This window comes from Lutra lutra, chromosome 7 (assembly GCF_902655055.1).
Source record: "Lutra lutra chromosome 7, mLutLut1.2, whole genome shotgun sequence".
Taxonomy (NCBI): Eukaryota; Metazoa; Chordata; class Mammalia; order Carnivora; family Mustelidae; genus Lutra; species Lutra lutra.
The window spans coordinates 63,107,534-63,132,107 of NC_062284.1; the positions used below are offsets into that span (position 1 = coordinate 63,107,534).

At 40.3% G+C, this 24,574-nt stretch overlaps 2 protein-coding genes across 8 annotated transcripts in view; one reads left to right on the forward strand and one right to left on the reverse strand.

Annotated features, from left to right (window-relative positions):
* Positions 1-871: 871 nt before the first annotated feature.
* MFAP1 (microfibril associated protein 1) lies at positions 872-14,445 on the reverse strand. Its single transcript, XM_047735841.1, has 9 exons — positions 14,314-14,445; positions 8,822-9,041; positions 7,493-7,622; positions 7,034-7,221; positions 6,404-6,512; positions 6,141-6,301; positions 4,396-4,555; positions 1,622-1,711; positions 872-1,527 (listed from the first exon to the last, which is right to left on the reverse strand). The coding sequence occupies exons 1-9, from the start codon at positions 14,390-14,392 to the stop codon at positions 1,345-1,347; spliced, it is 1,320 nt and encodes a 439-aa protein (XP_047591797.1). The 5' UTR covers positions 14,393-14,445; the 3' UTR covers positions 872-1,344.
* Positions 14,446-14,586: 141 nt separating this feature from the next.
* WDR76 (WD repeat domain 76) overlaps positions 14,587-24,574 on the forward strand; it is a 63,481-nt gene continuing 53,493 nt past the window's right edge. For 2 of the 7 annotated variants that reach the window (XM_047735826.1, XM_047735827.1), the window contains exons 1-2: positions 16,261-16,521; positions 17,159-17,569. In XM_047735826.1, coding sequence (XP_047591782.1) covers positions 16,291-16,521; positions 17,159-17,569 — 642 coding nt within the window. In that variant the 5' untranslated portion in view covers positions 16,261-16,290. Of the gene's footprint in view, positions 14,753-16,131; positions 16,237-16,260; positions 16,522-17,158; positions 17,570-24,574 lie in introns of those variants that run through there. The other 5 variants (XM_047735828.1, XM_047735824.1, XM_047735825.1 and 2 more) reach the window with 5 other exon arrangements.

Genomic DNA, 24,574 nt, shown 5'->3' on the forward strand with positions numbered 1-24,574 from the left:
CATTTTGGCTCTAGGATAATTCTTAAATTGTATCCCTCTGGCACACACATATGACGTCTTTATGTGTTTATTGCCTCATAGTAATTTATATTCAGATTTTTTAGGACATGAAAGATTTGTGAATGTTTCTTCCAGTGGGGCACTTAAAAGATGGTGAAAAGACCTTGGCCATCTCATCTCTTTATGTAATTGAGAAAGAGCCTCCCCACTGATGAAATGTCATTCCTTATAACCCCTAGGACCCTAGTGCTCTGCCATGTGCATGGTGGTTATGTAATAAATATTAAGTGCAAAACCACCGAATTTAACTCTAATTCAATGTCTTTAAATTACAACTTGGAGAACACTATACCCTCCTTGATACATATAAACTGGCTGTTTATATGTAAACATATAAACAAGTAAGTACTTGGTTTTCCCATTTCATGGGTCAACTTTTGTTCTAAATACAGCTGTATTTTAGAGAGCAAAGAATACCATACATATATCTGCTCATGGAGTAAATCTGGGTGCCACATAGAGTACAGACTATCCAGTGTCTTAGTTTGTTTCTAAGATCAAAGGTGACGATCAAAATGTGAAACACTCTTTGCTCAACAATTCTTTGCTGTCTTATTTAATAGGTAGATTCTTGTCAGTCTGCACATTTTATTTCCAGTATCATAAGAAACCTCTTGGTGTAGGGTTTTTTGTTAAGATTATTAGAGAGAGAGAGAGAAAGCAGTGGGAATGGCATAAGGAGAGAGAATCCAAAGCCAACTCTGAGCTGAGCAAGGAGCTCAACGTGGGGCTTGATCCCACGACCACAAGATCATGACCTGAGCTGAAACCAAGAGCTGGACGCTTAACCAACTGAACCACCCAGGCACCCTTGGTGTATGATTCTTTTATTTCTTGACACACACATATAAATGGATCAAAAAATATGTTCACCTAGAAAAACTGACTTCAACCAGAAATGCAAAAACAGGTATCTGTGAGCTTAGATTTACTACAAGGTAGCACTGTCCACTTACATGCCCATGTTTCTAACCCAAGCTAAGAGGCTGGAAAAAGAAATCTGGAATAGTCCCAAGTGAATTTGGGAAGGCAGAGTAGTGATGAAATGTAGATTTCTTAGAAATGGGGAGCCTCGGATCCTACCTGGATAGTGCTTTTCTGTGGGTTTCTCAGGATGAGTCCAAACCTCACAAAGCACCTTCAAAGACTGGGTTGCCCAGTGTCACAAGTATGGCAGTAGGTCCAATAGGTTGGATACAGGGGCCATGTAAATAATGGTAAAAGCAAATCAATGACCAGATGCTGAGACATTGCCTGTGCCTCACAGCTGGAAGTAGTTGAACTCTAAGTAGTTTTCCGCTTCTTGGCAGATGGTCGTTCAAATACATCTCGTACCCCAGCTGCCTTCTGTTTAAAGAACTTTGTGTTCTGGGCACTCTCTTGGCCCCATGCCGAGTCAAAAGAGGTGGTGTCCTGATCCACAAGGTGGGTGTACTTGGTTCGACCAGAGCGCCCAAAGTTCTTGACCTGATCAAGGAAGGATAGATGATGAGTTATACCACCAAACATCAAGTCCTCAATACATAACTTTTCTCTCTCATGTTCTTAAGGTAACCCATACCTGCATGACTTTGGGAAGAATGGTTTTGTTGAAGTGATCCTCCAGGGTAGGTGCACTGAAATCTCTCTTGTATACTTCTTCATCCTCATCCTGTAAAAAGAGTCTTATCAATCTTGTGGTTTTCATTACCCATACATTCAAACCATTAATTTATTAATCTCTACAACAAGGGATACAAAGAATGAGGGTACTAAACCTATTCAAGAGCTTACATCTAGTTGAGGATATGATACTCCTTTCTCTTTGTGTTGTCTTTTTTTTTCTTCCTAAATGTGGATGTTTCCTGAAGGTTGGCTATATTCTCTCTGCACCCAGTATGTTCAGTCATATGATTTCAACTCTGTAGAAGCCTCTCAAATCTCATCCTGAATTTTCTACTGCCCACTATATAGTTAGCTTGGATATTCTGTTGGGACTTCAGACTCACATTTAAAGTGAAAATCATTTCCCTAACCTTTTCAAATTGGCCTCTTTCTGATTTAACTTCTGTTAATAGGGCCAACATTTTCTCAATTACCCAGATTCAGAGTTTATGTAAACTTTGTGCATAATGAATTGCCACTTACAAATTCGAATTCCCTGGGTTATTATAGTTTTTCTTAGAATCAACCTTACACACTGCCACTAGACTAATGTTTCTAAAACATACTTTTGTATCTCTGCCTTGCTCAAAAACTTCTGGCGATTCTGTTTTGTTAAATATGCACAACTCCTCCTCTACAGTAGTCAAGGCCAAATACCATAAAGCTGTAATCTACCTCTCCTTGCCAATTCCCTTTACAGATGATGCTTTTTGCCTCCACTCCTAGTCCCTTCACCTAGAATGTCTTCCTACCTGAACTCAGAAAGGCTACACATCTTAAATGTGCCCTCCTTCATGTTATCTCTCTCCATCTCCTACAAAGTAAAACATCTCCCTCTTCAGAAGTCCCACAGTATTTTCACTCATCCTTATGTCATAGTATAGTATATATGGCCTTAGCCCCATTTTTAGGTTGTAACCCATCTGAGAGTAGTAATTTTATATCCTATAGCAGTGTCAAACAGTAGTGCTCTTGGGGCTCCTGGCTGGCTCAGCTGGTAGACCATAAAACTTTTTAAAAAAAATTTTTTTTAAAAAGATTTTATTTATTTATTTGACAGAGATGACAAGCAGGCAGAGAAGCAGGCAGAGAGAGAGAGAGGGGAGAAGCAGGCTTCCTGCTGAGCAGAGAACCCGATGTGGGGCTCGATCTCAGGACCCTAAGATCATGACCTAAGCCGAAGGCAGAGGCTTAACCCACTGAGCTACCCAGGCGCTGCCCCCCCCCCCCTTTTTTTAAAGAGAGGGAGGGGGAGAGAGTGAGTAGGGAAGGAGAGGGAGAGAGAGAATCCCAAGCAGGATCCACACCCAGAGGACAGCCCAACGTGGGACTTGATCTCACAACGCTGAGATCATGACCTGAGCCGAAATCAAGAATCGGACACTCAAATGACTGAGCCACCCAGGTGCCCCTAGACTATGCAACTCTCAATTTCAGGGTTATGAGTTCAAGCCCCATGTTGGGTTCTGCATGGAGCCCACTTAAAAAATGAGCACCTGGGTACAGAAAGGCTTTAAAGGTAAGAGTTTTTGTGAGATTTACTTTTCTCCTTGTTAGAAGCTGAGTCCCTCATTTAATCTCAGAAGGTATTTTAACTTCATTGTCCTTATATGGATGAGGAGAGTTCATTGAGTATGTGCACTAAAAGACTTTTACATAACTCTTTACTTATGTATCTTAGCTAGCAATGCACTGTTTCTCTCAGAAGCTTATTAAAGCTGGTCAAATGTGTAAGCAATGAAACTTTATGACTTTAAAGCAGTAAAGAAATAATTCAATCTCCAGTGACTCCAGTCTAGAAAACTACATGAGCCAGGACACTACATTATAAGCAAACATTTCTGGCTGAATAGACTGAAATTGATTTTGGAGGGGAGTAAGGAACCTTCCACTGAAGTTTAGATTTTACGGCTATCTACAGTGAAAGGCAGGAATCTAGCTGCAGTAGGGACTTTTAGGGTTTGACAGTACAGCATTTCAAAAAACGAGTCTGCTTTTTGATTCAAACTCACATTGCATCAGGTAATAATTTAACAAACCATATGCTATTACAGTAATATGTGCAATCAATTCTCCGATTCTCTTTCTTGACATCTCTCCATTAACAAGTTATCACTGGTATAATCTAAATAATCTGGAAGAAGTTCTCATCACTTTATACAGGGTTAACAGATTGCTATTTTGACCTTGGTCTTTATATGAAGAACAAAATCTTGATGGTATTATACATAATAGTTAGATAATAAACCATTTTTTTTTGGTTAGTCAGGCTTAATCACTTTCTATCAGCTCAGAACGAAGTGAATTAAATTTCTGCCTCCCAAATATTTGCATGAACAGAATTTCTTACTTGGCTATGAATAGTGACCTCTAATTAATTTTAGGGATGTAAATAGTCTTTGTCAATATAATTCACTATCTCTCTTTTTAGTTCCTCAATTCTTCTGTTATACCATTTCCTCCTGAGAGCTGGGGCCAAAAGAGAGAAAAGTTGCTGCTACTTCTAAAATCCTGTTGCCAGCGCCTTTTCCTACTGGGTTTATATTCTTCAGAGGCAAAAAGCAAGTAAGAAAACTGATCATTGGCGAGTAGAAGTAACATCTCAAGACAGTTTATTCTTGGGGGGAGAAAAGAACTCAAAAGTAGTAAGTTATTTCTACAGCCCAACCTTCCCACTCCATTTTCACTTACCATGAAGAAGGCACCCCGGTGATAATACTTCTGTAAGAACTTATATTTGCCCTTAACAGCTTTGTTGGTAATAACTTTGCCATTTGCCCGAAGCTCAGCTCGCCTCTCTTCCTCAGTTAGGTTTCGCATTCGTTCAATTTCTGCCTTCTCCTTCTCAAGCCTGTACAGAGAACAAAACTATTTATTAGTATCATTCTCGCCTCAGAGACACTCAAATTATCTGAACACAATGGAGTCTCATCTCCTTTTAAGCATTATTCACTCTCTTTAATTATACCTATTGCCTGTTAGGAATTAAGATCAGGAGCCCAGGGGTGCCTGGGTGGCTCACTGGGTTAAAGCCTCTGCCTTCGGCTCAGGTCATGATCCCAGGATCCTGAGATCAAGCCCCGCATCGGGCTCTCTGCTCAGCAGGGAGCCTGCTTTCTCCTCTCTCTCTGCCTGCTTCTTTGCCTACTTGTGATCTCTCTCTCTGTCAAATAAATAAATAAAATCTTCAAAAAAGAAAGAAAAAGATCAGGAGCCCAATGAATAAAAAAGGTAAGGTGGTCTTCATTATTGAAAACTTCCAGAAGTTCATTCTAGCCTTTATAAAGTTCAGACATACTATTATGCTTGATTTTGCAATATTAGTAACTCCCCTTCCCTAAAAAAGCCTACTTGGCTTTTAAAAAAAATCAGAATTTAACATAACTTTGTTCACATTTTATTGGTATTTTTAAAAAGTAATTGTATATGTACTTAGTATCACAAACCAAGGGTTACCATCATTAATTAGACTGCAGTGACAAACCCTTTTTGGGGCAGGGGGGGTCATAGATCCTCTTTCTCCAGAAAAACACAAATACACGTAATTTTGTATACAATTTTAAAGGGTACATGGACTCCTTCTTGAAACCCAGGATTAAAAATCTTAGAAACTGCAGGCTGAGGACAGCGTTTTCTATTGATGGTTTCCCTTTGTAATCTGGGATTACCCTCTCCTAGTAATTTTCAAGAATGGGCGATACAGCTCAGAACTGATTCTGCTCTAACAATAGTGACTGTGGCAAATTATTTGAAGGGCCACAAATTCTTCACCTCAGAGTATGCATGCCCCTTTGGCAGAAGTGACATGTGAACCTTAAAAGACCTTGCCAGTTTCCACTTTTGCCCTCTTGGAATACTGTCATGAGACTGTTACATAAGAAAGCCAATCTAGCCCACTGAAGAAGTAAGGCAGTTTAGCATTAACTACTGGACATGTGAATGAAGTGATTTTTGGACACTCTAGCCCAGCCAATCCTCCAGTTGGATACAACTGCATGGGAGAACCCAGGTGAAACCAGCAGAGGAACTGCTTAGCCACCTGGAAAACTGTGAGGAATAATCAATTGTTCCAAGTGACCAAATTTTGGATTGGGTTTTTATGCAAGAATATATAACTGATTAATAGTGCATAACGAAAAAAAAAAAAAAAAAGGAGCGGGCGGGAAAAAAAAAATAGTGCATAACGTCTGTGTATCTACTAGAAAACTACAGGGAGTATCGGCTGATACCCTATCACAGAGAAATACTGACAAAGTATTTCTTTTCCATGATTTCATTGTAATAAGGCACATTCCAATTATGGAAAATTCACTCAATTGCAGGAACCATAAAGAAAGCTGGAATGGAACTCACAGTCTGTGTTGAGCCTCAGAGGTACCCCACCAGGAACCCATCCCATTACTGATATTAAACTCTAGGTCCATCTTAATACTCACGCTTCTCGATCTTCTCTGTCCCTCTTGATTCTCTTTAGCTCCCGAACTTTCCATGCCTCATATTCTTCCTCATCATTTTCATCATCAGTATTGAGAGCATCCAATGCAGCCAGGGACCGCTTGTTCTCCTCCAGCTCTTTCTTGGTCTCCTCTTCCACAATCTAGGTAAGGAAAACAGTTCACCTATTGGATTTCCTTATTTTCCTCAGACAAGCCTAAGTACACTCTGCCTCGTGTGCAATCGCCACAGCCACTCCCAGTACCTTGAGTGTGTACTTTCGCCTCTCCTCAGCCATGCGTTTTGCTTCTTGCTCCAGCTCCTTCTGTTTCAATGCTTCAGCCTCACGTTCTTGAACTGTTACTCGGTCCTTCCTGTAGCACGAGAGTCCTGTTAATTGCCCAAAGCCCTTAGAGTGGAGCTCTTTATCCTCTTAACTCAAGTGCCATCCAAATCAGACAAAGCCCAACAATCGCTGGCTCTATTTTTTCGCAAAGAGTCAAAATTGGGAGTCACCCCAGGTATTCAGAGCATTAAAACTCCATTCATCTTTGAGAACTGCCTGAATAGCAAGAAACTGCTGGACTGTAAGTAGTAGGATTTCTCGTCATTAGGAAGGGATTAGTAATTCTCTCTTCAACTTTCATTTTGTCCTTTATAGGACCATGGGCAGATTATGTGCTTTTTAACTGGAAAGGGAGATGTGAAAACAAACTCAGGCTCTCTGTTAACACCAAGATATTCCACAGCAAATATTCTGCACAGGTAGGGAACTAGGCAGATTTTCACTCAGTGCTGATACTTCAGAAGAGCATGAGATAGAAAAAAAGCTTCTATCCTGAGACCTGGAAAGTAGTAACTATGTGGATTCAGGCCTGGTTTGTGAGATACTTACTTTCGAATGAAGACAGGTTTAAGGCGAGGCTCCATCTCATCTTCACTGTCTGTGTATTCTTCATACTCAGATTCTGATTCTGACTCCTCCCCAGAACGTCCCTCATCTTCCACCTCCATGACTTCCATCTCTTCATTTTTTCTCTCCTGTGCTCGCTGACGCATCATGCCACGGCGTCGCTCTATTTCCTGTCAAGTCACGGGTCCAAGTCAGTCAACCCAATGACCTATGTTCTAAGGCAGCTTTTTATTTTCCCTTCATCGCATTTAACAAATTCTGATAGGAGTAAATACAATTTACATCATTTTATTTTCAATTCTATCTCCAACAAATAGGGAACCTTAGATCAGAGTTCTGCCAAAAGCAGCAAGCTTATTGCCTTCGGGAGCTCAACAAAGGAGAACAGCTGCCCAACTTTTTCTTGGACCTAGAAAGAACTTCCATTTTCCTTTTTTATACCTCATCATCAATTTCTTCTTCTTCTTCTTCACTGCTATCTTCTCGTTCCATGCGCCACGCATCTCCTTCCACTTCTGAGTCACTTTCCCCTACCACTTCAGGTTCCACTATTTTCCGATGTCGAGCCAATCTGAAAAACAGCATCTTCAAGTGTAACACCAATGTCACAAAATGAGAGAGCATCAACCACATTTCCTTAGTCATAGAGCACCTAGAGGTTATGTTTGCTTTTATTAATACTGAAGCCTGAGGTGCAGATAAAAGAAAACAATTCAAAGTGTCAGAGCAAATAGTCAAGCTGGACCTAAAACCTTAAATGTAAGCTGAGGCATCATGAGGCACTGCAACAAACATATAGGTGCACTGGGATGGTTTTATAGCTCCAAGTAGTTCAGTTTCAACATTAGATCACACTGGGTTTCTTTTCGGCCGACGTCATTATGTTTGTGAAACTGAATTTTTGGGGGCTGTATGAAAAGCAACTACTGCATGCAGATCAATATGGAACAGGAAATGAATGACAGTGCCAATCTGATTCCAAGGTCTGAGAAGTAGTCAGTGTTCCAGAGGCACACAAACCCCACTAATAAGTAATTACGCTTATATAAGAATAAAATAAAAGTGTTTTTTCTTTTATGTGTATTATATTTTTCAAATGGCTTTAAATGTTAGGACATGACTATTTACTGAATTATTTGGATCTAACTACTTAATAAAATAAATAGAACTGTGTAGGTCTAGGAGCTCCCTGAGAAAATTCCCAAGACAATATGAACTGTAAAGTTTGGGATCTCTGGTCTACTTTGTAAGGTAATGTCTCAATCAACACACAACATACCGAATCCTTCATTGGAGGTTCCCTTTACTACCTGAGGCCATTCATTCATCAGGCCTTTTTTCCTGCTTTACTGGTGTCATTCCCCTCATTAGCCTTTAGGAGAAGTGAGTGAATTAAGTCAGCTTCTCAAATTTTAAGACCTCCTCTGCCCCTCAACAATCAACTAATGGTTTGTGTTTTCTATTCCCTTAGTGAGTTAATTAGGGTTTTTGGACCAGAGGTAACCTGCTGTTTACTGGCAGCTACTTGCTGGTTGAATACTTTCGATCGTGTTATTTTCCTGATCCCTTTGTGCCTCAGCTTCCTCATTTGTAAATTGGGATAATATATACCTCATAAGGTTATTGGGTAGATTATATAAGAATTAGTAAATGTACTTGGAACAGAGACTGGCACATAATGAGTATTGTGCAAATATCAGCTATTATTGCTCTTGTTATTAACTAACCTGTGGGGGTTTAGGTCCAAGGAAACCTAACACTAGTCATTACCTCTCCTCCACATCTTCACTAATACGGTTCTGCAAACGCCGCAGTCGAGGGTCACTGGATGAATCCTCCTCCTGTTCCTCAGGCTCTGCTTCTTGTTCTTTGGCTTTCTTAATGAACTGAAATTCTTCATCCTCCTCATCTGAGGACTCCATAGGGGCATAGTCTGGCCTCTTTCCTGACACATAGCGTTTTACCTTCACTTTCTCCATTGAAATCTCACCTGGGTGATAAAGATAACTTATTATGTTTCAGTAGCCTCTTTCCCAATGTCTTTCAACCTCTGCCTTTGCAGGTAGAGCCCTATTCCTGGTAAACAAGAGTTCAAGCAGAAGAAGAGAGCCACTATCCAACCATCTATTTGGTCATCTATTGGTGTTTCCAGATAAGACGAAGTCACAGGAAAACATTCTTGTGAATACCAACCCTAATGATAAAGAAGGTGAGCCTGAATACAATGACGTGGAGGAAGACAGGCAGTGAAACAACAGAAAAAATTCCCCCCAGACAGGCAGACTACATCCATCACAAATTCATGCTATTCCACCTCAACTATATCCTTAAGGGAATTATTTGTAACAGTGCCCAGCACACAAGGGTGACTTAGGTGGGAACAGAAAATTAAAATGTTGCTCAATCCCTCTTTTAGTTCTTCTGGAATTTTCTATGGCAGCCTTTATATCACCATATAACTCAAGCTTTTAATCTTATCTATTTCTACCTTTTCTTTTAGCTTATGTCCTATCAAACCTCCAAGATTACACCTCTCTCTCTTTTTAAAGATTTTATTTATTTGAGAGAGCGAGCAGGTGAGAGATAAAGAGAGAGAGAGAGAGAGAAAGTTACGAGCAGGAGGAGGGGCAGAGGGAGAAGCAGGCTCACTGGTGAGGACCCTGGGATCATGACCTGAGCCGAAGGCTGCTGTTTAACCAACTGAGTCACCCAGGGGCCCCAAGATAACATCTTGTTTACAAATAGTAACAATTCCTGTGAATAAAGTGAAAACTAACCAAAACATTTTATAAGATGAATATAGTTTTGATAACCAAATTGGACAGTTCAAAGGAAAACTTAACATGAATTTCTCTTAATAAACATACATTAAAAAGTACTAAGTAACATAATAGCAAATTTATTCCAGCAATGTAAAAGTAAACAAGAAAATTCTAAGCCATCATGACCTCAAGGGATTTAGCTCAGGACCACAAGGATGGCTTAAGCTTAGAAAATTAATGGGAAAAATCACAATATACTATTTAAAGTTTATATATTAAAAGTCACATAATCTTAACAATAGTCATTATGCTTAATGATAAAATATTAGAGGTATTCCTTTAAAAACCAGTAGGCATCTTTATGTTGTCTCTAACACACCTTCTAGTCAACGTTTTATTATGGTTCTAATTAGGACAATAAGAAAAAGAAGAAAGGGGTGCCTGAGTGGCTCAGTCAATTAAGCATCTGCCTTTGGCTCAGGTCATGGTCTCAGGGTCTGGGATCCAGCCCCGAGTCAGGCTCCCTCTCTTCAGGGAGTCCGCTTCTCTTTCTCCCTTTCCCCCTCCACTCCACTCATTTTGTCTCTCTCTCAAATAAATAAAATCTTAAAAAAAAAAGAGAAAAGAAAAAGAGATAAAAGGTAAGGATTAAAAAGGAAGAAGTAACTGTCAAAATTTGCAGACTATGATTATCTATGTAGAAAATACAAGATAACAAAAAGGCAAGCTAAAAAATGAATTCAGGGACAATACTAAATAAATGCTGGATATAAATAAGTGTACCTATGCATTAGCTACATAAATTAGAAAATAAAGTTTAAAAAATACAATTTACAGGGACGCCTGGGTGGCTCAGTTGGTTAAGCGGCTACCTTCGGCTCAGGTCATGATCCCTGGGATCGAGTCCCACATTGGGCTCCTTGCTAAGCAGGGAGCCTGCTTCTCCTGCCTCTGCCTGCCTCTCTGTCTGCCTGTGCTCACTCTCTCTGACAAATAAATAAATAAAATCTTTAAAAAAAATACAATTTACAATAGTAACTAATCTACAAGTACCAAAAATTAAATTCAACAAATGATGTACAAGGTTTTTCAGAGGAAAAATATATAATTATATTGGAAGATACAAAAGATCTAAATAAATGGAGAAATATATCATATTCAAGTATGAGAAGATGGCAACTGTGCCCAAGTTAATCAATAAATGCATGACCTATAATTTTAATGCAATTCTGTTAACAGTAGTCCCCAGGCTGATTCGAAAATCACATGGAAGAAAAGGAGGCCAAGAGAACCAAGACAGTTCTGAAGAACCAGCTGAGGCTGAAGACTTTAACATACCTCAGCAAAGAAGATACAAAGATGGCAAATAAGCATATTTGCTTCAAATTATATGTTGTCAGGGAAATGCAAAATGAGATACTACTGCACATGTATTAGAATAACCAAACTACAGAGCTCTCACAACACAACTGCTGGCGAGAATGTGGACTAACAAGAACTCTAATTTGTTACTGGTGGGAATGCAAAATGGCACAGCCACTTTGGAAGACAGTTTGGTGGTTTCTTATAAAACTAATCATACTCTTACCAAGTGATCCAGCAATTGCACTCCTTGGTATTTACCTACATGTTGAAAACTAATGTCCACACAAAAACTTGCACACTGGTATTTATTTCAGCTTTGTTCATATAACTGCCAAAACTTGGAAGAAACCAAGATGTCCCCTGCTAGGTGAATGAATGAACTACGGTATGTCTACATGATGGAATATTATTCAGTGCTAAACAGAAATGAGCTATCAAGCTGACATAGAGGACACTTACAAACATATTACTAAGTGAAAGAAGCCAATTTGAAAAAGTTATACACTGTACAATTCCAAATACATGACATTTTAGAAAAGGGAAAACTATGGAGACAGTAAAAAGACAGGTGGTTGCCAAGAGTTGGCTTGGGGGAGGGATGAATAGGCAGGGCACAGAGTATTCTCAGGGCAATGAAAATACTGTGTGTGATATTGTTGTAATGGATGTATGTCATTATACATTTGTCTAAATCCACAGAATACACAATGCCGAAGTGAACCTTAATGTAATCTTTAAGTGATTATGATGTGTTAATGTAGGCTCATCAAATGCAACACATGTATCACTCTGGTGGGGGATGTTGATAATGGAGGAGGCTATGCATGTGTGGGGGCAGAGGGTATATGGGAATTGTGAACCTAAAACTGATCTAAAAAATAAGGTCTCTGGGCACTTGGGTGGTTCAATTGATTAAGAGTCTACCTTCAGCTCAGGTCATGATCTCAGGGTCCTGGGATCTAGCGTCAGTCTTCCTGCTCAGCAGGGAGTCAGCTTCTTCCCCTCCCTCTTGCTCAAATAAATAAATTAAAATCTTGGGGCACCTGCGTGGCTCAGTTAGTTAAGCATCTGCCGTTGGCTTAAGTCATGATCCCAGGGTCCTGCTGCTTCCCCTGCTTGTGCCCTCCCTCTATCAAATGAATAAATAAAATCTTAAATAAAAAAACAACAAAGCAGGGGAGAACGGATGGGCTAGTCAAACAATGGAACAGTAGGGGCAGTTGGTTAACCATAAGGTAAACAGTAAAATTAGATCTCTGACACCACACACACACCCACAAAATTCCAGATGGATTAAAGACCCATCTGTGATAAACACATCTTAAACACTTATATCCCTACTGGATTATAAGCTCCTTAAATTAGATCTGTCTTGCACAGTTGTATAGTCAATCCTGTTTCGTATACACAAATACTTAAGATGACAGAAAGCAATTATGAGTATCTATGATCTCAGTACAGGGAAGGATTTCTTACAAAATATATACAACAGCACAAGCTACTAAAGATAAAATTGATAAATCTGATAACACTAAAATTAAAAATGCCTATGAAACAAAAGTGCCTATTAAACAGAATTTAACTCCAAATTAAAGTGAAAAGACAAGTCAAAAAAAACCAAGACAAAATAGGAAAAAGATATGACAGATTTAGAATGAAGAAAAATTAAGTATAAAATGGGTAAATGACAAAAACAGGTAATTCAGAGAAGAGAAAAACTAAAGAGCTGATAAATGCATGAAAATTCTTGTATCACTAGTAATCAGGGAAATGCAAATTAAAATGAGATATTTCATAATTAGATTGGGCAAAATTTAAAAATCTGATACAACCCAAGTATGCAGATGAATATATGGGAAAATACAAACTCTCAATGCTCTCACAACGCATTGTGGAGAGCAAGTGGAAATAGCTATTTAGGTTGATGATGAACTTTTAGGAGTCTACCCCAGAGAAATTCTTACACAGTGCACTGAAGAGACACGTTTAAGAATGACAACTACAGTGCGTGTCTCGCTAGCTCAGTTGGTGGACCATGTGTCTCGATCTCGGGGTCATGAGTTTGAGACCCATGTCTGGGGTAAAGATTACTTTAAAAAAAAAAAAAAGGACAACTATAGCACTGTTTATAATAGGAAAAAAAAACCCACAACAACTTACTGTTCTTTAGTAAGGAATAAACTGTAGTTTAATTATACAATGGAATTTGTAAGTAGGTAAAATGAATGAATTAGCTCTGTATGTATAAAAGGATATCAAAAGCCACTTTGAATTTAAGGAAAAAGGCAAGTTGCACAAGAATAGGTACAGTATATTAAAAAAAAAAAAAAAACCTCAATTATTTTCCAACCCCCCCCCCCCCCCCCCCCCCCCCCCCCGCCAAACATGTAGTGTTCCTTCTTCTATCTGCACTGGAATCCTACTCATCCTGTAAGGATCAATTTTGATGCCACCTTCTTCAAGATGCTTTCCTTGATTACCTCACTTTGAAGAGATTACTCCTTCTCAACCCTTCCACATCGTTTGATTTATGTCACCTGTGTGACAGGAATCGCACATTGCTTAGAATGTGCCTCTTTTTGCATGTCTCACATCTACTACCATACGAGTTCCTTAAGGTTAAGGGCATTGCCTCACACAAGTGTGTATTCAACTTAATAGTCACAGAGCTGGTTGAAAGGAATAATAAGTTTAATAAGACATGGTTCCTGTCTCAAGGACGTTATGAACTTAGGATGCAGTAGAGGGAGACAGATACACAAAATAATGATGAGAGTTATAAAAGCAGCACAACCGTACTGCTAGGATAACAAAAGAGGGACTGTATCCCGCACAATGCCCTGCAAAAGCAGGCATTCACTATGTTTATTAGTCTAATTTATCGGTGGAGGCCAAGGGAAGAGGGATGCTTGCTGTGAGGACACACGGGCGATAGGAACAAGATGAGATTTAAGTGGGTCCCCTACCCGCCCCCCCAGGCAACGCGATCGGGTGCGAGTTTGATGGTTCAAGTCGAAGAAATTAGGGGTCAGGGTCATAAGGGTCGGTGGATTGGGGTGGTCTGCTGGGGTAGGTTTGGAGTATGCTGGCGAAGGAATAGGTAAGATCCGACTGGAAAACGGCTCAGCACCGTACCTTTTTCATTGCGAACCGGGACGGCTCCAGCCGTAGACTGAATGGGCGGTTGTTTCATGAGTGCGCTTGGGACCGACATGTTGATGGCAGCGGCGGTGACTCCCGAGACTTCAGTGATTCCAAACAGCGAACAGCAACAACGTCAACGAACAGGGGGGAAAACAACAACAACAACAACAAAAAACCACTCCTTCTCCTAGAAGTACTGGACACCGCTGCGCGACAGACAGAAACGCCACTTACGGCTGAGCTAGAGAAACCGGAAACATGGGACCAGAGGATTCTGGGATTGTGGGCGGCGAGTCTGTTACTGCGCATGTTCGTATACCGCTCTGGCATCTTAAGTCCTGCAGTGTTTGGACGTCGCTTCTGGCAGGAAATTGCTGCCTATTGGGCTTTGCTGTTAAAAATCCTGTGGCGAGGCAGTTCCGAATTACGGGTATCTTTTGTTAGCTTGGTTTGAACTCGAGGAAGCTGGGATAGTGATGAATAAGGAATTGAGCAGATAGTGAAGGGCAGTTTGTCCCGACTTTTGAAAATTCAGCATTGGAGTTTAATGAGAATAGAAGTCCTGCCAGTAGTACCTGATTAGCTCAGTTGATGAGGCTGAGTGGGTTGTGGTAAGGTATTTTTTCGTCACGCGAGGGCAGCTGGTGGTGATTTAGGCCATTGCCATGGAAAAATCCCCCAAGGGGCCTGGAGCATTGCCTGAAGTCAGAAGAGTGTGCTTTTTGGCTTTCCAGTTCTTTCAGTTTCTCAAGACCGTCTATTAAAACATTCCTGGCTGGACAGTGTTTGTATATGAGTACATGAGTAATTATTAAGTATTTGCTGTGTTTACTTGCTTAGCTCTCTAAGGAATATGGAATATTGTTTAAAGGCTTGAATTTTATTTAGGAAGTCTTCTAAGGCTTGGTGACAGAAGCAATCACAGTTTCCTAGCTAGGATTGTAAAAATAATATTGGCTTATTGGAAGTCGGAACACATTTGACCATTCAAAGGATTTCATAAGTGTGGTAGGGAGAGATGGGACAGCAGAGTCTTGCAGTCCAGAAATAGCATGGTATATATATTAAACACGGAAATGCTTGATTTTATCACTAACTTCTGAGTCAAGGAGTGGTTAAATTTTGGCAAGAATCAGGTCGTGGAGAGCCCTGCTGTTAACTGTTAATAGGATTAGTTCTCAAATTACTTCCCTTGTGTTGGAAAATTGGGTTTAGGCTGGGAGGGGAAATAAAATTGCCCAAGGCTTGAACAAAGAACAGTGGAGGACTGATGTAAACAACGAAGGAAACAGTTTTGGGCTAGAAAGAAAAGAATCTTTAAGATAGAGTAGGTAGAAATTTGTAGTTTGAATTTAACAGCTCCAAAACCGTGCTGTCCGGAGGGAGTAAATATGATGAGAAAACAATTGTTTTTGACTCAGGGCAACTCAGAGAACGGGGGAAAAAGGTTACTATGGCTGTGACTGTAAGAAATGCAGGGCACTAAAATCTTATTTGTTACTCTGATACAAAAATGATTTGATTATCACAACTTTTCCCCAGCGTTTGGGCTTTGTAAGGTCATCATTTGGATCTTAGTTAACTCGTGGGCAGATGATGAGGTGAAATTTAGAACAGCTGAAGTTACCAGCTCTTGAAAAAAAATCGAAATGCTTCCTTTCCTAGGAACAAGGTAATATGGTAGCCATAGGGCATAATTTTCTTGTGGTGAGGCTATAAGGCACCCGGGGGCCCAGGTAAAGGCTGCCGGTTGATTTCGATTTTCTAGCCTCTATTCGTACGGCATCTAAGTGCGTCTGAATCTTCCAGGCTCACATTGCAAGGCAAGGTGTTTTTTTTTCTCAGCAGAAGCGCCAGTGTTTTTCAAAGCGAGATACTGGCATCAGCAGCATCAAAAAAATACCGGAATCTAAGGTAAAAATGTGTATTCGGTCCAATCGCATCTCTACAGAATTTCAGTTTGGGGTGATGCTGGTGAGCTTGACGCATGCCCCTCCCCCTCCGGCCAGCTGGCGTCAGAGCGCGCCTGAGCTGCCCGCCAGGCCCCGCCCCAGCCCCCTGCTCCTCCCCTTTTCCCTCCCAGCGCCTCCCGCCGCAATCTTGGCGGGAGGACGCCAGCTGCTAAGCCGCGGAAAGATGTCGGGGTCGCGCGTGGGCAGTGAGGTGAAGGTGGGCTCCAAACAGCGACTCCAGATGAAGGTGAGAGCCGACTTGTTGCTTTCGGGTGTACTTCTTCCTCAGTGTTTACTGAGGGATTACCCGGAGCAGGCCCGGGAGGGCACGAAGACTTGGCACTCACCACCTCCACACTGCGGAACTAGTTCCCGCTCCTTGGGGCATGTTTCAGCTTAACGGGTTTTTCGGGGACGTTGTTTCAAAAGATAATCGGAGATCCCGGCCGTTTTCCTCTTTGGAAACTTCAGTGTTGGGGAAGGTTCTTATCAATAAGCCCGGAAATAGGGGCAGGATGGGATCAGGGACTCCGCATCTGCCTTTAGGGCAGTTACTGTTGTCTTCCGACTCTAGAGACAATTCCATTTACTCCGAAGGTGACAGTTAGGGGTAGTCTCAGTTACAAATGTAGTCATTATTACTATGTTATTATTGGTTAGCAGAGTTCTGGGTAAAAAATACACCCAGTATAATAAATACTTAAATTCAGGTTAATGAGTTAAGTATCTAGATTTTGGTGGGGGAACAAGTTAGCTTACAGGCTATTACTTTGGATTTATGTTTTCGTTATGAAATAGGAATTAGATTTATTTATACAGACGTGTAAGAAGAGGCATAGGACCTGGAATTCTAATGCTCTCTTTTCTTTTATTGGCCTGAATAGGTGAATGACTATAAAGAAAATCAAAACATCACTTGTGTATCTCTGAGACCAGGACAGACTACAGTTTTAGGAAAAACACCTAAGGTGTATCTTGTTCCCTTTTCACTCAGTAATTACAAGCCAGACCAATTTAAGCCCCCTAAGTCCCTATTGGATAAGGATTTTAACAATGAAGTTGCATGTAAGAAATGTAAGAAGACTGAAATAAGGAAAACTTGCAAAAGGATTTTAACTCCAAGGATGGAAGGGACATCTTCCAAGGCAGAATCCACTCTGCAAAAATCATCCTTAGATGTTTATACTGAAAGTAACAAGCAACAATACAATAACACTTCGGATACAGTGATTGTCAGTGTTGATATGGAAAGCAGTCACGATCTAGACAGTGATGAAGATACCACACCAGTCTTGGTAAGAATTTAATTACTAGCTTATTCAAATTTTTTTTATTTTAAAGTTTGAAATTCTGGTAAGCTAAGGTTATCCAGGGTTCATGTATGTTTAATTGAAATTTTATTTTTTAAATGTTAAACACATAACTTGGTTAATTTTGCTCTTTGTTTTGATTTGTCAAGGAGAGGATTGACTTAATCTTTTTTTTTTTTTTTAAGATTTTATTTGTTTGTTTGACAGAAATAGAGAGAGAGTGTGCAAGTAGAGGGAGCAACAGGGAGAGGGGGAAGCAGGCCCCCTCCTCAGTAGGGAGCCTGATGTGGGGCTTGATTTCAGGATTCTGGGATCATGACCTAGGCTGAAGGCAGATGCTTAACCCACTGAGCCACCCAGGCACCCCTAATCTTCATTCTGTTTCCCTTTTTTTCCTCTCAGTTTCTTGTGGATATTTTTTTTTCAAGATTTTATTTATTTATTTGACAGATCACAAGTAGACAGAGAGGCAGGCAGAGAGAGACAGGGGAAACAGTCTCCCTGCTGAGCAGAGAGCCCGAAGCTGGGCTCTATCCCAGGGCCCTGAGATCATGACCTGAGCCGAAGGCAGAGGCTTAACCCACTGAGCCACCCAGGTGCCCCTCTTGTGGATATTTTTGAATTTACATATACTTCATGGTGTCTTGCTCACCTTTACATATTTATGCACAATGTGCCCGAACAAGTTGGCCTGTGAGACATACAGCATTTGAGTGACCCTTGATATGAGGGTAGGAAAATCATCATTAATTGCTTATGATAGCTGAATAATAATTCCTCTAAATACAAAGAGGAGAAATATGGAGTAGATACATGAGAAACACTTAGTTTTATTGAAGATAATAGTTTGAATCAGTTTAAGGAATTAAGCGTCTATTTTTTGGATTTCTGTTGCTTACCAGGAATGTTATACTTCATTTAAAGTGACAGATTTTTGTGCAAGATAAGATAAAACCGTACCGCATGTCAAAATGGAGCAGAAAATGATGATAGGGCAAAGGAAGATAGGATAATTCTGGTGGTGTTCTTTTGAAATAGGTCAATTTATGCTTTACTGTCTCAGGTAAGAACTAGGACTGCTGGTGGGACAGTATAGGTCAGTCATTACTGCATTGGACTGGGGTTGAAAGCGTAGGTTTTAGATGTGGCTACTTCTTTTTTTTTTTTAAAGATTTTATTTATTTATCTGACAGAGAGAGATCACAAGCAGGCAGAGAGGCAGGCAGAGAGAGGAGGAAGCAGGCTCCCTGCTGAGCAGAGAGCCCGGTGCGGGGCTCGATCCCAGGATCCTGAGATCACGACCTAAGCCGAAGGCAGTGGCCCAACCCACTGAGCCACCCAGGTGCCCCTAGATGTGGCTACTTCTAAGAAACCTTGTGTTTTTAAGCATATCACTCAGTAGTGAGGAGATTGGATAAGATCAGAGCTTCTCAGACTCCAGCCTGTATCAGAATTTCCTGGAGGGTTTTTAATTTTTATTTTTTTTAAATTTAGTTTGATTTTTTTTTCAGTGTTCCAAAATTCATTGTTTATGCACCACATCCAGTGCTCCATGCAGTACGTGCCCTCCATAATACCCACCACCAGGCTCACCCAATCCCCTACCCGCTCCCCTCCAAAACCCTGAGTTTGTTTCTCAGAGTCCACAGTCTCTCATGGTTTGCCTCCCCCTCCTGGAGGGTTTTTTTTTTTTTTATTTGACAGATCATGAGTAGGCAGAGAGGCAGGCAGAGAGAGAGAGGAGGAGGAGGCAGGCTCCCTGCTGTGAGCAGAGAGCCCGATGTGGGGCTCAATCCCAGGACCCTGAGATCATGACCTGAGCTGAAGGCAGAGGCTTTAACCACTGAGCCACCCAGGTGCCCCTCCTGGAGGGTTTTTAAAACTTCATTGCAGGACTCTACCACTAGAGTTTCTGATTCAGAAGTTTTGGAGTGGGGTAAAGAATTGGCATGTCCAACATAGTTTCCTAGAGTTGCTGGTGGTGTTGGTCTGGAATGTCATTTTGAAAACCACTGGATTAGATTATCTGTTTGGCCTCTTCGACTATATGATTCTGAGTATATGAGGCTAGTGTGAAATAGATTTTATTTTTTAAGGTTTATTTAAAAAATTTTTAAATTGTTTTTTAATTTCCGTTACAGTCAACATACAATGTTACATTAGTTTTAGGTGTACCATATAGTGATTCAGCAATTCTGTACACTACTCAGTGTTCATCATGGTAAATGTACTCTTAATCCCCTTCCCTTCACCCATTTCCCCCATCCCCCCACCCACCTCTTCTCAGGCAGCCATCTGTTTTCTATAGTTAAGAATCTGTTTCTTGGGTTTTCTCTCTCTCTTTTTTTCCTTTGCTTATTTGTTTTGTTTCTTAAATTCCGTATATGAGTGAAATCATATGGTACTTACCTTTTTCTGACTGATTACACTTAGTCTTATACTCTCAGGCTCCATCCATGTTGTTGCAAATGGTAAGATTTCATTCTTTTTCATGGCTGAATAATATTCCATTGTATATATGGATACACACACACTCTGCACCTTTTTTTTTTTTTAAGATTTTTATTATCTTTAGGTAATCTCTGTACCCAATGTGGGGCTGAAACTTACAACCACAAGATCAAGAGACACATACTATACTGACTGAGCCAGCCAGTCACTCCCTAGATCTCTGTCCTTTCATATATTGATATTTTAGTTTGATCTAAGGAAACAGGGTCAGAAATTAGAACATTAGGAATTAAAGTACTGAAACTAATCAAGCAGAGTCATACATGCCCAGCATATATTTAAATTGAAGGTTTTAAGCTGAAGGTTCTAGCATCTTTTTTTTTTTATTATTAAGATTTTATTTATTTATTTGTCATAGAGAGAGAGGGCACAAGCAGGGGGAGTGGCAGACAGAGGGAGAAGCAGACTCCTTGCTGAGCAAAGAGCCAGATGCAGGACTTGATCCTAGGACCCTAGGATCATGACCTCAGGGAAGGCAGATGCTTCACAGACTGAGCCAGCCAGGTATCCCAAGGTCTAACATCTTTATGGGACATTTTATCCTTTTTCTTTTCATTAGTTATCTTTTTGGAGCAAAATGACTAAGGCTTTATGGTACCATGCTTTAGAAACAATATATATATATTTTTAAAGATTTTATTTATGTATTTGATAGATCACAAGTAGGCAGAGAGGCAGGCAGAGAGATGGGGAAGCAGAGAGCCTGATGCGGGGCTCAATCACGGGACCCTGAGATCATGACCTGAGCCAAAGGCAGAGGCCCAACCCACTGAGCCACCCAGGCACCTGAAACAATATTTTATTTATAAGCTTATTTCTTCCCCAAATGAGGGAAGGCTTTTGTTGCATTATAGACAAGTGTCTTTGCCTGTAAGTCAAAAATTTTAGGGGCGCCTGGTCGCTCAGGTGGTTAAATCATCTGACTCTTCGTTTCAGCAAAGGTCATGATCTCTTTGAAGGGGAGATTGAGCCCAGCCTCTGGACTCTGTGCTCAGTGGGGAGTCTGCTTGAGATTCTCTCCTTCTGATCCTCCCCCTACTTGTACTCCCTCTCTAAAATGAATAAATAAATCTTTAAAAAAAAAATTTACTGTATTTTCTGGGAAACTTGCTAAATTTTATCTCCAAGCACTTAAAAAAAAAGATTTTTTTTTTTTCCTTAAAGATTTTATTTATTTATTTGACAGACAGAGATCACAAGCAGGCAGAGAGGCAGGCAGAGAGAGAGGAGGAAGCAGGCTCCCTGCTGAGCAGAGAGCCCGATGCGGGGCTCGATCCCACGACCCTGAGATCATGACCTGAGCCGAAGACAGTGGCTTAACCCACTGAGCCACCCAGGCGCCCCAAAGATTTTTTTTTTTAAAGATTTTATTTATTGTCAGAGAGAGAGGGAGAGAGAGTGCGTACAGGCAGACAGAATGGCAGGCAGAGGCAGAGGGAGAAGCAGGCTCCCCGCCAAGCAAGGAGCCAGATGTGGGACTTGATCCCAGGACGCTGGGATCATGACCTGAGCCAAAGGCAGCTGCTTAACCAACTGAGCCACCCAGGCGTCCCCCCCAAAAAAGATTTTATTTATTTGTTTTTACCAGAGAGAGAATGAGAGAGAGGGAGCACAAGCAGGGGGAGCTGCAGGCAGGCAGAGGGAGGGAGAGAAGCAGGCTTCTTGCCAAGCAAGGAGCCCAGTGTGGGGTGTGATCCCAGGAAACTAGGATCATGACCTGAGCCGAAGGCCGCCACTTAACCGACTGAACCACCCAGGTGCCTCTCCAAGCACTTTAATTAAGTATTTTAACTTCACAGGGACTCCTGGTGGTTCAGTCAGTTAAATATCTGCCTTTGGCTCAGGTCATGATTCCAGGGTCCTGGGATGGAGTCCCCCATCTGGCCTTTCTTCAGTTTCTCCCTTTGCCTGATGCTCCTCCTTGCTGTGCTCTCTGTCTCTCTCTCTCTGACAAATAAATAAATAAAAATCTTTACATTAAAAATATATTTTAACTTCACAGAGCATTTCTTTCTTTCTTTTTTTTTTTTTTTTTTTAAAGATTTTGTTATTTGATTGAGAGAGATCACAAGTAGGCAGAGAGGCAGGCAGAGAGAGAGGGGAAGCAGGCTTCCTGCTGAGCAGAGCATGGGATGTGGGGCTCGATCCCAGGTCCCTGGGATCATGACCTGAGCCAAAGGCAGAGGCTTAACCCACTGAGCCACCCAGGCGCCCCTCACAGAGCATTTCTTAACAGTTTTAAGTTTTGAGAACAGTTTGGGCTTATAGAAGAGTTACAAAAATGGTAGAGAATTCTGATACTTCTTTCACCTGCTTCCTCTTGTGTTAATATCATACATAACTGTAGAACGCTTACCAAACTAAGAAATTAACCTTGCTACAATAATATTAACTACAGTACAGAATTTATTAGGATTTCACCTTTTTTTTTTTTTTAACTAATGGCCTTACTCTGTTCCAGTATCTAGTCTAGGATTGCACAGTGCATTTAATAGCCATGTTTGTGTAGTCTCCTCCAATCTGTGACAGTTCCTCAGTCGTTCATGACCTTGGCACTTCTGAAGAGTACTGAATAGTTATTTTGTGTAATGTTCCTCAATTTGGGTTTGTCTTCTATTTTCTCATAATTAGATTAAGGTTTTGCATTTTTTGGGAGGAGTACTACAGAAGTGAATGTACCCTCCTTAGTGTGTCAGGTCAGGGTGTACTTGATATATTTTACTGGTGATTTTGACATGGATCACTTGGCTAAGGTGGTCTTTGTCAGGATTCTCCAATGGAAACAATATTTTCCCCTTTGTAATTAGTAAATATTTTGAGGGAGATACTTTGACACTATACATATATCTAGTTTCTGTCATCAAGCATATATTTATTTTTTTAATTGAGATAAAATTCACATAACATAAAATTTGCTATTTAAAAGTATACAGTTCGGTAGTTTTTACTATATATACAAGATTGTAAAATCATCCCCGCTATCCAGTTTCAGAACATTTTTTTCACTATAGAAAGAAACTTGTACCCATTAGCAGTGACTACCAACTCCTTCACTTCCCTAACCCAGCCCTGGAAACCATAAATCTACTTTCTTTCTCTATAGATTTGCCTGTTCCACACATTTCATATAATTGGAATCATATGATATGTAGCTTCTTGCATCTGTCTTCTTTGACTTAGCATAATGTTTTCAGGGTTCATTCATGTTGTAGTATGTACTTGATTCCTTTTCATGAGTGACTAATATTCCATTATATGGATATACCACATTTCGTTTATCCATTCATCAGTTGGTGAACATTTGGGTTCCCACTTTTTTGCTGTTATTAATATTGCTGCCACAAACTTTTGCTTATGTGTTTTGCTGAACATATGTTTTCCATTATTTTGGGTATATACCCAGGCGTGAAATTGCTGGGTCATATGATCAACTGTGTTTAACTTATTGAGAAACTGTCAAATTGTTTACCAGACTGACTGCATCATTTTTACATACCAGTAGCAATGCATGAAGAATCTACTTCCTTTATACCTTTGCCAATACTTGTTATTTATCTTTCCTAAAAATTGAAAAAAGTTTATCATAAAATACACAATATAAAATTTAGCACCTTAACCATTTTTAAAGGTACAGTGTAGTACTTTATGTTGTTCATTTATGTTATTGTGAGACCAATCTCCAGAAACCCTTTCATCTTGAAAAACTGAAACTCTGTGCCATTAAATAACTTCCTATTTCCTTCCTCCTGCCATCGCCTGGCAGCTACCATTCTACTTTGTGTCTACTTTGAATTTGACTAGTATAGGTACCTCATAGAAGTGGAATCATGGTATTGTCTTTTTGTGACTGGCTTATTTCATTTAACATAATGTCCTTAATCATTCATATTTTTTTTAATTAAAAATTTTGGAGGGACATAGGGGCAGAGGGAGAGGGAGAAAGAGAATCTTAAGCAGACTCCATGCTCAACATGGAGCCTGACCCAGTCTCAATCTCATAACTCTAAGATCCTGAGCTGAAATCAAGAGTCAGATGCTTAACTGACTAAGCCACCCAGGCACCCCCCCGCCCCCGCCAGTATTTTTTTTTTTTTTTAATTGAGTAAATTCTAGGGCCAGTGAGGGGCTTGAACTCATAACCCTGTTATCAAGAGCTCATGCTCTACCAACAGAGCCAGCCAGGTGCTCCTTGTCTTTTTGATTATAACCATTTTAGTGGATGTAATGTGGTGTCTCACTATGGTTTTGATTTGTGTTTTTCTAATGATCAGTAATGTTGAGCATTTTTACATGTACTTATTGGCCATTTGTGCTTTGGAGAAATATCTCTTTGAGCCCTTTGCCATTTGAAAAATTAAATTGTCACTTTGTTTTGAATTATAAGCGTTCTTTATATATCCTGGACATAGACCCTTATTAGATATATCACTTGCAAGTATTTTCTCCCATTTTTTATACTTTATTTTCATGTTCTTGATA